Raw genomic sequence first — 15157 nt, 5'->3', positions numbered from 1 at the left:
TCACCTTTGGCACCCATCTCTGTAACTCAGGTTGGAGCTGGATGCCCTGGCTTACTCCAAGCTAGGCATTGGTGAGCGGGTTGTTTTGCTGTGCATGTGCCATTTGACGGCACTATTAATGATACCTTACAAGCACCATTATTATCCAATACTTGATGTGACACAGTACCAGGTTAATTTGCCTTCCTAATAACCCTGCTATCCTTTTAGAAATGCATGTTTTGGATAGCTATTCCCCTTATAGTTTGACTTGGATTAGAGAACACAGGCATGGCTATATGTTTTGTCACTCAGTGGATCATTCTTTGAATATTTCAAGGCCAAATTTTATTAGGGAAAGTTTCAACCCTGTCCTTTAGAAACTGACTGGGTTTGTGCAGTTCAAAAGGGGGCACATGACCTATTTACACCTGCTTCCTGCCTTAGTCTGGTTAATTGCAATTTTAAGTCGTAGATGGCCAACGCATTAGTCAGAGCTCCAAGGTTCCCCTCTAATCGGAGGCCTCTTATCATTGAGGTCTGGTCGCTGTTATTCCAAGCAGAGGAGTGATGCTGGCTTTCCCATCAGGGAAAAGGTGCAGTGGGCATGAGAGGAAGTCCAAGTGGGTGAGATTCAAATGCTTTCTGTGGGATTGGCGTGCAGGCTCCCCCACCATCCCCTTATGTCAGGGGCAGTTTCTCAGGTCGCTGTGGCTACCTATGAACCTAACAATTCTAGTGGCTAGGGAGTTGCTTCCTGGCCTCTATGATGAATGTTAACACTTCAAGGTCCGACCGTTAAAGTTAGCTTCACCTACTACAGTTCCCACACAGATTGATTGCTAGGTTGCAATGCTGCGTAAGAGTTAGTTGTCCCATGTATCCATAATGTTTAGGATTGTTTGCTACCGTGTCTGTACAGATTGGTAACCTGTCTTATCTAGTTTTAGTACGAATTTTGTAACTAAATTTAATATCTGATCTTTGTCTGCAGTTTTAGTAGTGCATAACATGACAGATGCCAGCCTGACAATTGACCTAAACAATTCTGTAGGGCAAAAGTTTAATTCTTGGTTTATCTATTTTCAAGTAGAACATTTCCACTTATGTCATGTGTAGCTGAGAATATTGCCTGTCACCTAATTAAAATGGTCACCTCATCATAATATTTTTCTGTAAATCCCTCAAGCTTTTTCAGCTTGGTACTCCGTCTATGTGAACTTGTACTGAGCTTTTTTGTAACTTGTACTTTTGTTTGTTCTTTATTCTGAAGCAATTGGCTATTGTCATTTAAATTGAGAAAAATACCTTGGAAGTGTGTTGATTATGTATTGTCAAACCGTATTTGTCAGCTGTTAAGTTTTCTGTTAATTGTAATCAGAATTGCCAGCAGGTGAAATCTGTCCTCTAGCTGACACTCAGAATTATTTTCTCTCTCTGCTCATCTCTTGTTAGATTCTAATAGAAGTTTGTTTTCTCCATTATTGGTTTTCACCACAGCAATTCATCAGAGCAGCAAGGATCAGCTAAACCCCCACTAACCTCCACCAATATGACGTCACGAATACTGCTACGGCAGCAGCTCATGCGCGAGCAAATGCAGGAGCAAGAACGACGAGAACAGCAGCAGCAGCAGCAGGCAGCACAGTTTATTCAGCAGCGAGTGCCAGTCAGTCAGACACAGGCCATCAACGTCAGCGTCCCCACCAGTCTCCCCACAAATACCCAGGTGCCAATGGAAGTCCTCAAGGTATAGCTTAATCTTTACGTCTGTATTCCTTATTTGACTGTGTACTACATGAGATCAGATATTTTGAAGAGGTACTTATTAAGGTTATCAGGAATATTACTTTCCCTACTTTAGATTAGCCAAATGAGCAGCACGAGAATTACGTACAGTACAAGTATTTTTCAATTCTTACAGTGAATGATTTGTAGAAGCCTTAAGCATACATGTGGCCTCTATAATATATTTTCTTTAAAAGCAATAGCAAGGTAAATTTAAATGAATACAACACCTCAGAAGTTATTTCTTCAAAAGTACATTTTGTCAGATGCCTGGAATGAAGCTCTTCATAGAAACTATCTAATACACGCAGGGTTTTCAACTCATGGTCACATTTAATTGCATTTCCTTCAATGAGTTTGATGTTTTCTAATCACCCCCTATTCTTCTTCAAACAAGGAACTGCAGGAGCTTGTTAGTGTCTCCCTTTTATATGGGATATAGAAAATACCTCTTTAATTACTGCACAATCTCAGTTTGAATAATACCAAGAACTGTGATTTTTCTTGTGAATCTACATTATAATTCAAATATTTGAACAGTCACTTAGTGTTCACATGTAGATCATTTGCTTGGTTTTCATTCTCTTACAATTCCAAGAACAAGTTAAGAATAACTATATAAAATAGTTAATTTTACAGCAGCTGAGTTATAGTTTCATTATTTATCTGTATTGTGTGTCAAGTCTTTGATCAATTTTATGGTTATTGAAGTTTGTCACAAAATAAGAAGCATCAGGGCATCTTTTAATGTTGCTTTTGCATGGGGATATTTTTAATGAAATGTTTTGAAAGCTGTAATGTTTCATTTTAGGTAATATTGTATTGTTTTTAACATTGAATTGTTCTGTTTTCATTGGTCCAAAACTTGCATTTCATTCTATAAAATCTAAAATGGAGTTTATTCCATTTGAATGATTAAAAGAGAGAAACTGCAAGAAGCAGCATTAATTCATTTGAATTTTATTTAACAGTAATTTCTATTTTGTTCTCTAGATGAACATCCTGTAAATCAGTCAAATTAGTATACTTTGGACAATGGTTGTACTTTGAATTCTTAAACAGATGTGTTACTCCTGTCTCAACTGTACTTGATCATGAGTTGAGCAAAATGATGTTTAAAATCTAATGTCATCTAACAGCCTGTCCGTGCGCAGTAGGATTTCAGCTTTTTCTCAGTGGAAAACTGGAATTGTTTAGTAAAACTATCATGGAACTGGAGCAAAATATTTGAAATTCCTTGTAGAAATGTTTAAAACGGGAAATTTATTGACAAAGTTGCAACTGTCCGTAATCGAGTTTTAAAGCTTGATTTTTCCCTTCTGGTCCATGTTTTTGGACTTCTCCAGGTTTGTGCAAGCCCATCCCCAAGGCGGGTGGGGTGTAAAGATGGGAGAGATGTAGTGGAATGATTGGGAGAGAGCAAAGACAGTCACTCTTTAAGACTTTAACAGGAGTCTGCCTGATGGGCATGCAGACAGGGTCCCTGTCCCGTTAAGTGTGATAGGCGGGTTCGCCAAATTTGATGGCCAGCTGAAGGCCGAGCATGTTGCAGCAGAGGGTGAGCAACTGAGATGGTGTTTGAATATCAAGGGGTGATCTTTCCAACATTTTTGTAAAGATGGAGAAGATATACAGTAGCCAGGTTACCCCAGTTGGGTAGAAGCGAAGAGGTGGGGAGAAGGAGTGGGGTACAAGCAGCATGGAATCCATAGATAGAATGGCCTTTGACTGCGCTGCATCTTGGCAGACAGGAAGGTCTAGTTACCACCTTCAGGCAGTTAATCTGGACCCTGCTGGGTCAAGATGATGGAACTAAATAGAAATCCCGTCTCTCCTTTATCAAATCCCATAGTGCATCTAATTAGCTGTTTTTCTCAAGGGTCTGAATCTATACCATCAAAAACTGCTGGCACTGGAAATGGGGCAGGGAAACTGCCACGCTGGCTGCATTCTGTCTATTACTGCTCCTGTTCTTGACCGTGCCCCGAAATTCAACCCTGGGTTCTGACACAGTTCCCTGAATGGTGCATGAGGCTCCTAAGGCCCAGCTGATTTATACAATACTTGGCTTCTCCACATAATTGAGTTAGCCTAGGTAAGCCCAAGTGGTGTTTTAATGAGGAGTTGAGCAGCCGATTACCATCCGATGTTCCCTGCTTGCAGGGAACAATGTGGAAATATTGAATGAGAAGATGATGGTCAGTTGCAGTCATGGTGCTTCAGGCTCAAATAGTTGCTTGGTACAGTCTACACTCATTGCTGCTGTCCTACCCAATTAATCAATGTGTGGGAATATTTTGCTGTAAGAAAGAGAGATTGGAAAGTTGGAAAGAAGAGAAAAAGCACTTTGTGAAAGTTGGCCCCATTTTCCAAGCTGAATAGAAGTTGTAAAACTGTGCAGGATGTCATGTGGAATAGATGGTTTTCAAATATAAAATGGGAATGCTTATGTGGTTATGTTGTGTGCTATATGTGAAAGGGCCAAGGAGATGTGATATCTTACCTAGTGATACATTGTATAGCATAGTAATCACCAAGTTTTTCTGAAACAGTGGTTTAGAAACAAATAAATAATATTGGTGATGCTTTGTTCTCTATGAATAAGTTTATTTGTCTGGCTCCATTTGTTCCATCTATGAACATCTGACAATTATGCTTTCTTAAATTAATTCACTGGATGAGACTGTCGCTGGCTCAGCCATCATTTATTAACCATCCTGAATTGCTCAGAGGGCAGTTCAAGAGCCATCCACACTGCAATGGGTCTGGAATCATATGTAGGCCAGGCCAGGTAAGGATGGCAGATTCCCTTCCCTGAAGGACTTTAGTAAACCAGCTGAGTTTTCCTGACAATCAGCAATGGATTCATGATCATCATTAGTGTCTTAATTCCAGACCTTTTCAAAAAAAAATTGAATTCAAATTTCACCAGCTCCCTTGGCAGTATGCAGACCCAGGTCTCCAGGATATTATCTGGATCTCTGGATTTAATGGTCAGCAATAATACCATTAGGCCATCACCTCCCCTAATTTATCACAGCTACTTTCTCTTGTGTGTTTCTACTTATTGAGCGCTGACCAGATTGCATTTTATTAATGCGTAAATCTGTACAGATTTCTATTAAGTTGACTAAAGGACAATTTCAGAGTCATTTCTGCCTACTAGCACACCTTCATTGCACTCTTTTCATTAAGATAGGTGGTCAGTGCACTTGCCTGACTCAGGCAGGAACCTCATTAATATATGGCAGTTAGGTGAGGTGTCAGAAACATTCCTGAGTGTGACTAATAGGGTTATTTTTTTCAGGCTCTTGATGAAACCAAGGAGTACTACTATGCTTAGTCCTTATCCTTCTCATCCATGAAGTGACTGTGATTACTGTCTCCATCTATAGCATCCTTCACTTTTTTTTTTAAAAAGACCTGCTGCTAGTATAAATAACAATTTACAATGTTATTGCTAAGCCGTGCTGTGTCTGAAAATGATTGGGTGCATTATCTGTCAAAATTTCCAAAGTAGACAGCTGGACTTGTTGAACAGTTCCTAAAGTTGTTAATGTATTAACTTGCAATTTCCTCCTTGAAAGGCATGTATAATTTTCTATCAATGCACTTTAGGAAATCTGATATTGTGATGCGTAGAAATTTATTGGATCATTTACTGTCTTAAATACACAAGTTATTTCTTGAACTTTTAGAATGAAAATTGTAGCATAATGAACAATTTTGCTTTCACCCATTGGAAAATACTTTGGTTCACTGTTGCTCACCAATAGTGATTGGTGAAGATAGCTGAACAATTTTTCTCCCGTTCCTTCTCCAGGGAAAGACTCATTAGCAACCTTGACCATGCTCAGTGAAAAACCCTTCTTTAAGAACTTTTTATCCTTCCTTTTATTTTTTAAAGCTTCTTCAGGTCTGGCCTTTTCAATGTTAGTAACCAATGTGTTCATAGGACACTATATTAGCAACATTGATGGAGTTGTGATGCATGATGCCCAAGTAACAGTTGCATAACACATGCTGACTTTTTTCCAGAAAGTTCTACTGAGAAAGAAGAGCCAAAAAATTTCCCAATTTATTTCACATCTTCAACTGTATTTATAAAATACAGCTGAGGATCCTGCCTGCTACCTTTGCAAATATTCCTCATTGTTTTATTTTCAGAAGTAAGCTATGCTACTTCATTAGCAATATTTGCAAACAAAATACAGTATTTTTAACTATTATTTTTGTACCATGTGATGGATCAATGTTATTGTATGGTTAGCACTATTCTCCAACAGTAGTTTATCTTAGAGTGGTATGACCTGAATTTTTGTTGGTGAAAGGTCATATCTGAAACCTCTGTAAAGTATACTAAAACAACTGTCTTGACTTTTGAGAGGTTTGGGTTTCTTCCAACCATGTGATTCCATGCCCCCATTCAAGGCATCTCAAATACTTCACTGGTAATGAAGCCCATTTGAAGTGTAGTCAGTAATGGGAACAGCGTGCAGTGAATTAACACTTGGCAAGATTCCACAAACACTGAGACAATGACTAGACAATCTGTTCTACTGATATCGATGGAGGGATAAATATTGGCCAAGAAACTGGAAGAACTCTTCTACCCTCCTTCTGCAAAAACAAATGGGATCTTTAACATCCCCATGTTGTGTTAAGCAGCCCAACAGACATGCAGTGTAGCTTTAAGGGACATGCTCATGATGTCATCCCTGTCATAGTATGTGACCTTATCATAAAGTAGTCTCAATCCACATCTTGCTAAATCCACTTGCAGAATAAGATGTTGAGGAAGGTGTGCGACACTACCCAAGTTGTTCAGTGTGAGCCCAGCCAAATAAGTGCTTATGGAGTATTGTGTACATATGTAGATACCAGGTGTCTGAATAAAAGTTTATTGAATTCTTCATTACCCATGTCTCATTTGTGTGTTATGGAGTTAATATAAAAGTAGAGTTGAACATCATCACTATCAACTCATATCATGACATGATGACAATGCCATAGTAAATGTCACTAATTGCCTTAAAATAGAATCCTTGCTGAATATTAGTCTGCCCTGGATCATAAAGTGCTTGGATCACCAATGATAATATGTTTGTTTATGCCAGCGCAGTTTGCCAACTTAAAATAGACAGGGGACAGATTTGCATTCTTCCTACTTGAAGTTCAAGACCTATTGAGCTGAGAGCCCCTTACTTTTTATTTTTGAAAAAGAGGTAAGTTTCAGCCTGCTTCCTGATGAAACAGTGATAGTACAGCAGTTAAAATAATTCTCATGGGTTTAAAAGCAATCTCAGAAGATAAAAGGCTTTATACAAACTTGAACTAATTTTGGCATTCAAAGTCCTTTATTTCTTAAATGCATAGACTTCAGTCTGCAAAATGTCTTAGAGCCCACAACCATGAAAAATGAGGTAAAATAGAAAATAAAAATAATGAACCCAACTGAAAGAAAGAAACACACTAACTCTACCCTTTAGTTCAATAAAAGGAAAAGCCACTGACCTTCAACGAGAAGTAGAAGGCCGACATTGATTATTGATTGGACAGCAAGTTATATCTGCACTGAATTATAGCTAATTAAGCAACGTATGCATCTTTAATGTGCAGGTCAAGGCGTGCTCTGAAATTCTTGCTATCTGCAAGTAGGGTCTTCACACTGCAAATACATACACCAGAGAAGGGCTGGAGAGAATTTAAGGACCAGTTAAAGATGCAAATTGACTTCTTGATTAACAGACTCCGACCTGTATTATATAAACCGAAATCCCAAACGTCTGCTGACGACTTTGTCACCAGGTAATACAGGAAAGGGCATGTGATTTCACAGAAGAGAAATTCGCAGAGAGACTAATTGAGTTGATAATCATCTCTACTCCTGATCAAAATGTGCAGAAGAGATCTCAGCAAGAAAAGATAGTAAACCATTTATGCCTTCTGAGGACATAATGACAGGACAATATTAGTTATATATTTTACTTGCAGTTAACGACAGTTGTGAAGTGTACCAAGCCAGCAGGACCTGTTGCAGAGATAATAGGAACTGCAGATGCTGCAGAATCTGGGATAACAAGGTGGAGCTGGACAAATACAGCAGGCCAAGCAGCACGAGAGGAGCAGGTAAGCTGATATTTTGGGCCTAGAAAGGGGTCTTGGCCTGAACCATCAGCTTTCCTGCTCCTCTAATGCTACTTGGCCTGCTGTGTTCATCCAACTCTACACCTTGTTATCTCAGGATCTGTTGCAGGTTTTGCAACAACCCAGAAACTGCTTATTTTTTTTCCCTTTGCATTCGCAAAGTAAGTAGCACCAAAAGGCTTTGGGCGTGCATGTGCAGAAAGGCTGGTTTCAAAAGTTGTGATGGATCTCCAGTGTAAACTTTGGTGCCCAACATGGGGTTCAACACTTTCATAGAGTTTACTTGTCAAGGTGCAAGGATGTGTCTTTGAAGCCAGGTACAAGCTAGGTAGCAAATTTAACCTCCATAACATTTTCTGACTCTTCCTCTATCTCATGTGCTGCTGAAAATTTCAATGTTACCTATAAATTGCACTGTTCCAATGCATTCATTGCCCCCTACGTTATATTGAAGTATAGAAAAAAAGTATCAGGAGTAGCCATTCAGCCCTTTGAGCCTTCCCCACCATTCATTATGGGTGATCATCCATTTGATTTAGCCCGTTCCCACTTTCCCCTTCCTCCATATCATTTATTTCCTTCAGCCCCGAGTGCTATATTCAACTCCTTGAAATCATGCAATATTTTCGTCTCAACTGCTTTCTGTTGAAGCAGATTCCATAGGCTCTCAACCCTCCAGTTGAAGAGATTTCTCCTCTTCTCAGATCTGAATGGCTTACCCCGTATCCTTAGACTGTGACACCTGGTTCTGGACTCTCCCATTTTTGGGAATGTGCTTTTTGCATCTACCCTGTGTAATCCTGTTCGAATTTTGTTACTTGCTATGAGATGCTCTTTTATTCCTCTGAACTCCAGCAATCTAATGGATTCAAACTCCGTTTACACATCAAATTGTCAAAAAAACCTTCTGTAAGTCCAAATAAATTCACATCCACTGGCACTTCTAGTTAAATTAGTAATCCAGTAGATTTGTCAGTGTGATTTCTCTTTCGTACATCCATGCTGACTGTCTATTCCTGCCACTATTTTCCAAATGCTTAGATATTACTACTTTAATGATGGACTGTCATTTTTTTAATTACCAGTAGGTAATTTGTGGCTTCTCTCAACCTCCCATCTCAAACAAAGGGGCTACATTAGCTTTCCTCCAATCTGAAGGAACTGCTTCAGTTTACGGAATCTTTGGAGTTGACCCTGAATGCATCCACTATTTTGAAGGCCACTTCCTTCAGTATTCTGGGATGTAGATTATCATGTCCTGGAGATTTATTGATCTTCAATCTAATCAATTTCCCCACTAATACTGATTTCTTCAGTTCCTCACTTTCATTAAACACTGTACTCTCCAACATTTCTGGTACGTTATTTGTGTTTTGCCTTGTGAATAGAACCAATGTACTTAGTTTGTCAGCTATGTATTTGCCCCCAATTTGTAAGTTTCCCTGAGTCTGACTGTAAGGGACTTAACTACAGTTGTCTTCACCAACTTTTTATCCTCACAAACGTGGTTTTACAAATTCTACAGATTTTATGTTCTCTGCAAGCTTACTGTTGTTCTGTTTTTCCCTTTCTTAATCAATCCGTTTGTTCTCCTTCACTAAATTCTAAACTGCTCCCACTCCTCAAGTCTATTGTTTATTTTATTTTTTACTGACCAATTTCTATGCCTCTTCCTTGGATCGAATACTACTTGTAATTTCCTTTGTAAGCCATGATTTGGCAACATTTCCAATCCCACTTCTACACAAGACAAGAATGAATGATTTATTTAAATAGAGTTCGTCTCCATTGGCCAGGCTCCCAAACACAGCTGCAGGACTTCTGCAAGGTCCCTGCTCTGGTCCTACCATAGCCAGAAGTTCCTGCTCCAGGCACTGACACTGCGACAATCAATGACCAACCCACTACTGCCAAGAGTTCACGCAGTGGCCCTGCTGCAGTCAGGAGTCCCTGCTCCACCGTCACTGCAGCCTATGCCCCATCACCCTTCCATGAGTCCACGCATCGGGCCTGTGAAGCTACAGTCCCCAGTGACACCGCTCTGGCCTCCCCACAATGTCAGGAAGATGAGGAAAAGAAAATAGAGAAAAGAAATGAATAGGAGAGAGAGACAGAAAAGGAATGCAGTTGCCCTGGACCAGACAGGCTGTTGATGAGGAATACTATCATATTATGTTTGCTCATCCCCAGGGGGCTTTGCACCACTAAATTGCCAATTATTCCTTTCTTCAATATATAATACCCAATCTAGATGGCCTGTTCTTTAATTGGCTTCTCAATGATTTGCTGCAGTAAACCATGCTGTATCACTCCAGGAATTCCTCTGCGACAGTATTGTCACAAATTTGATTTGCCTAATCTATATACCAGGTTAAAGTCACCCATAATTATAGATGCACCTTAATTGCACACATCTCTAATTTTCTCTTTAATGCCATTGACATCACCCCAACAGTTTGGGAGTCTATAAAAAAAGCTGCATGAATTTGCTGTTTCTCAGTTCTGTGCTTACAGATTACACAGAGCTAATATCTTACCTCACATTGCATTAATTTCTTTGTTAACCAGCAAAACAACTCCAACTCTTTCCCATTTTATCCGTTCTTCCTAAATACTGAATACCCCAGTCATTCTGTTTCCATCCTTGAACAACCAGCAGCCATGTCTCTGCCAACACAATTTTATCATGTCTGTTTTCATGTATTTGTGCAGTTAATTCAGCCACTTTATTGCAAATACTCTGCATATTAAAGGCACAGAGCCTTAAAAGTTTGTCTTTTTAACATTACCTCTCCCATTCACATTATTTTTCACCTGTGCCCCGTTTGATCCTGGCCCTTAATTTCTCTGTCACTTTTATCCCCTTTTCTATCTTTTGTTCTTGTCCTTGATTCCTCTTCCCTGACCACTTTTGTGTTGGCAGCCATCTGCTTGCCCCTTTAGGTTAAACCCTCCCGAACTACTCTTAGCAAATGCTGCCTCAAGGACATCAGGACCAAGATGTACTGGTCCTACCTACCCCAGAGCCCTAGGAAGCTGAAACCCTCCCATTGTACCATCTCTTTAGTCACACATTCATGTCATATACTCTGATATTTCTTTTCTGACTAGCATGGTGTCCCTAGTAATCCTGTGATCACTAGCTTTGAGGTCCTACTTTTCAACTTCATAACTCTGTATTCTGCTTTTAGAATATCATCCCCTTTTTTAACCTTTATCTGTAAAAATGTGCACCACAACCACTGATTACTCACCTTCCCTCTCCAGAAGGACTTGTAGCAACTCTGAGACATCCTTGACCCTAGCACAGGCAAACAACATACCATCCTGGAGTCTTGTTTACAGCCACAGAAATACCAGTCTATTCATGCTGTTTCAATATCTGAGTTCATCCAAATTCTGACGTCTGTGTGCAGACTTGCATCAAGTCTGCACTCACTGCATCATGTTAAACGGTGCCTCAGTTTAATATTTTTGTCTTGAGTTCTTCCATGGTCTTTCTTATCCCCTATCTCCTCCATTTCTGCCCAACTACATCACTCACCCCATCCCTAGATATTAGCCCTCCTTTAATTATGGGCTTTTGAGCACCATCAATTTTAATTGGCCCACCATGGTACCCCACTCACTCATTCACTACAGCACGCAGACTCACTCACACATTGGTGGGGTGAATTTCTGTTTGTGGATATATTCTAGACAGTCAGTCAAAGCAGCGTTTTAGAAATTCCTACTTCAGCAAACAAATTCTAAACAAAGCCTCACAACAAACAGGCATTGTCTGATTTAAAATGTCACCTCTTCTTTACACTGATAAAGCCTTTAGTTCACTCAGGACCATGACTTGAAAGGAATTTGGGAATTTACGTATACATTTTAATCAATTAAAACCTTCTAACTGATTAAAGATTTAACAGCATCTTAGGTTTGTTTAGCACAATCTCACCAATTCTGTGAACCTTTGATCTTTTACTTACCTGTGGTTTGAGTAGATTTGCAGCTTGGGTTGTGGATGTTGAGGTTGGTTGACTCACCGAGATGGTTCGTTGTTCCACAGACGTTGCATTACCCTTCTGGGTAATAGCATCAGTGCAGCCTCTGATGAAGCGCCGTTGTGTTTTCCTGCCTGTTAGTTAAACCGATGTCAGTTGAGCTGGGTTGCCTCACTTCCGGTTTTCCTTCCACTGCAAATTTAGCAACAATGCCGTCAGTTCCTTCATCCAGATCACTAGTGTATAGCATGAATAGTTGTGGTCCAAGCATGGATCTGTGCAGAACCTGTCTAGGCACCAGCTGCCATCCTTTCTTTGTCATCGTATAGACCTGGTTCCAATGCTTAATGATTTGCCTGTTTGTCCCTTTACGGCAATAAATTCTTATTGATGAGTAATATGTTAGGTCCTTTTTAAATCAAAATGTAATAGTTTGGATTTTTGATTTGAAATTTATTTCTCAATTACCTGCCTAATTGGACATTTTACTAATGCTGTCTTGTAATTAATTACAGTGCACCTTAGCTGATATACCTTTAAATGTAGAGTCATCCTTGAATGTGAATTTTTTTTCATTTCAAAGTCTGAATTGTTAGGTTATGAACAATATTGGCTTCAGCATTTTATTGCCAGGACCCCATTTCCATCTCTGTTTTTCTGAGTAGTTACCCTTAAGACTATCTGCTTTCTGCCTTTAAACTACCTAGCTATTCATTCTGCTACTTGTCCACTGATTCAATACGGTGACTTTAGCAGTTGGTTTATTTTGTGATAACTTATCAAAGGTCTTCTACAAATTGCGATTGAGTACTTTTGAAGTCTTTTATTTCTATGTGCTACCTTATCTTTTAAAATGAGATTATATGTTTCTTGTGTTTTGGACTGTGCCTTCGATCTTCAATTAAAATTGAAGGGGTCATGTATGTTCAGTCTGACAACAAGACTGGCTTAGTTGAAGGACTGGCTGAAAGCGTGCCAAGCGTGGAACAAAGGGCAAAGGCAGCTGTATTAATAGTTACTAGATATGCTGTTTCTAAGGTTTTTCTAAAGAAGGAATAGAGAGAGAGGAAAAAGAGCAGTAAGTTTGTCAGCTGAAAGATGATGTTGTAACTTCATTGTAAACTACTGAAGAGATGAGGGAGTACAACTGCCTGTAAGCAATGGGATGCATTCTGCATCAGTAAGACAGAAGAATCAGTAAGACTATTCCAGGTAGAAGGGCATGAGAGGAATAATTGAAGTAAGTTTTACTGCTGGTAATGACCTTTGAAAACTGTCCAAAAACTAACAGATGTACCTGGAGACGGTTGAAATTCCTACGTGGTTAAACAGGAAAATGTTGTAAGCTAGAAATCATGTTAGACTTTTTTCTACAGGGACTGTAATTCTGAAGACAGTGTGACCTGTGACCTATGGTACACCTAAATGAGGAACATTGAATTTTTAAAAATTCAGTTATACATTGCTGGCAGAAATAATATTTAGTGAGCAGTATTTTGAAAATTAGTTATGGTAAAACTCTGAAGTGTAAATTCTGGTCATGTCATTCTTTCCAGCTATTAACTAGAAGTTTTAGTTGTGTTTTACACATAGTCAGCCTCTAAAGGAATCTTAATTCTTATGTTATGTCGCATGGTCGGTATCTCTTTGAGAAATGCTTTTTTCCAATATCACTGCAGTATAACAGCATGTGACCTGAGGGTATAAAGGTCTCACTTCATCTTATCTGGTATCACGTGATACTTTACTGGAAATTTGGTCTCGTTTTGTAATCTAATAGTTTAACATTTACTTTGGTGCTTGAATACCTGAGGAATGTAATATTTGTGCATGAGAGTTGGCTGCAATAAGTGTCTGTTGGATACTTCAATGCCATAATACCCATACAAAGTTTCTTATGTAATGGAATGTACGATAAACATTACCACATCAGGTAAAACACCTTGTTTCAGGTGAACTCGCATCAATAACATATCCAATATTTAAATGGATTAGATGTCAGATCCACCAGGACTTAATATCTTCAGTTTGCTCATTTTTTAAAACATCTCTCTTGAAGCCAATATAGAGTACATTGACTAAAAGTTCATCCCCTGCCAAGCTACTTGAGTGACATTTAACGAGACAACTTGGAATGTGCATCATAATTATGGAGAGGTAATAATACTGTGATTTTGTATGTGTAAATCACTTTGTATTTTCCCAGTCTGGGAAACCACATTTCACTTTGAAGGATTTGCACTGTCAGCCTATAATAAGATTTGAAGTTGCCCTCAGGCCAAGCTGGAGTCCTGCTCCCACTTTCTCTGCAGTGGTATTGTTTCAAAATGTAAATTCCCCTGTAATTGGAATTATTAAAGCCACCTATCAATAAGGAAGACCTTTCCCAAAAGTCTTCATATCTGTCCTAAAAAAAATGAATGACCTTAAAAGCTTGGTTATGTTTTGCAAAAAATGCGTTACCATGTAGTATTGTATTCTCAGAGCAGATATACAGGTGTTGAGAACTAATGTATTTAACATGTTTCTTGCCAGAAAAGGGAAGACTGAAAAGAATTGTTCTGTTGCTTGAGTTCATCTGCAGTTCCAAAAGTAAAAGTATTGTGACCTAGTGCATAGTTAAATATTTATAATGTCATGTGTTGACATGAATTTTGTCATAAATTGTAGTCAGTGTTTAACTTCATCATTGCATCAAGCTGCTACCGTTTTTACTAAAAAAAATATCTTGAATAAAGATATAATTCTGTAAAATTGTGATAAAATGCACAATTCATTAAGTTTTTTCATTGTGTTTACAGTTTGCAATTTAACTATTGGTTCAGTTCAGAAATAAGTCATGCTAATCTGCAGATACTAGATTCCAATTAATGTTGCCTGAATGCAGTGACACAAAAATTGTAACTGATTGTACATTACTCGAAGGTAAGTGATTTGAATGCAAATCAAACTGAAGGCTTTGTAAATTTTAATCTGAAAAGATAAGTAGTTTAGATTACTTAGATGTAGATATCATTGACATTCCTGTCCTTTGTCCCACAAAATGTATTTTAGCTTATTCAGTATTTTATGTCAATACTGATACCTTTGTATTCAATTTTGATATTCTAAAATAATGCCACTGATAATTGCATATTTTACTCCTTAAATCAAATTAGTGCAGATTTGCCCAAGGAATTTTATTTCATGAATTCAGATGTAAATCTCTTTCAAATGTTAACTATGTCCTTCTGTTTGTAACTAAAGTTTAA

The 15157-nt window shown here is 38.6% G+C and overlaps 1 protein-coding gene across 7 annotated transcripts in view; it reads left to right on the top strand.

Annotated features, from left to right (window-relative positions):
- Positions 1-15157, top strand: part of LOC125460268 (microphthalmia-associated transcription factor-like) — a 287495-nt gene that overhangs the window by 161478 nt on the left and 110860 nt on the right. For 6 of the 7 annotated variants that reach the window (XM_048547522.2, XM_048547527.2, XM_048547525.2 and 3 more), the window contains exon 2: positions 1480-1729. The exons of the other annotated variant lie outside the window; for it this stretch is intronic. In XM_048547522.2, coding sequence (XP_048403479.1) covers positions 1480-1729 — 250 coding nt within the window. The remainder of the gene's footprint in view (positions 1-1479; positions 1730-15157) is intronic. 7 annotated transcript variants of the gene reach the window in all.

The sequence above is a fragment of the Stegostoma tigrinum genome, chromosome 11, assembly GCF_030684315.1.
Source record: "Stegostoma tigrinum isolate sSteTig4 chromosome 11, sSteTig4.hap1, whole genome shotgun sequence".
Lineage (NCBI taxonomy): Eukaryota > Metazoa > Chordata > Chondrichthyes > Orectolobiformes > Stegostomatidae > Stegostoma > Stegostoma tigrinum.
Note: the sequence above shows the minus strand (reverse complement) of the source record. Positions and strands in the feature narration are given on the sequence as shown.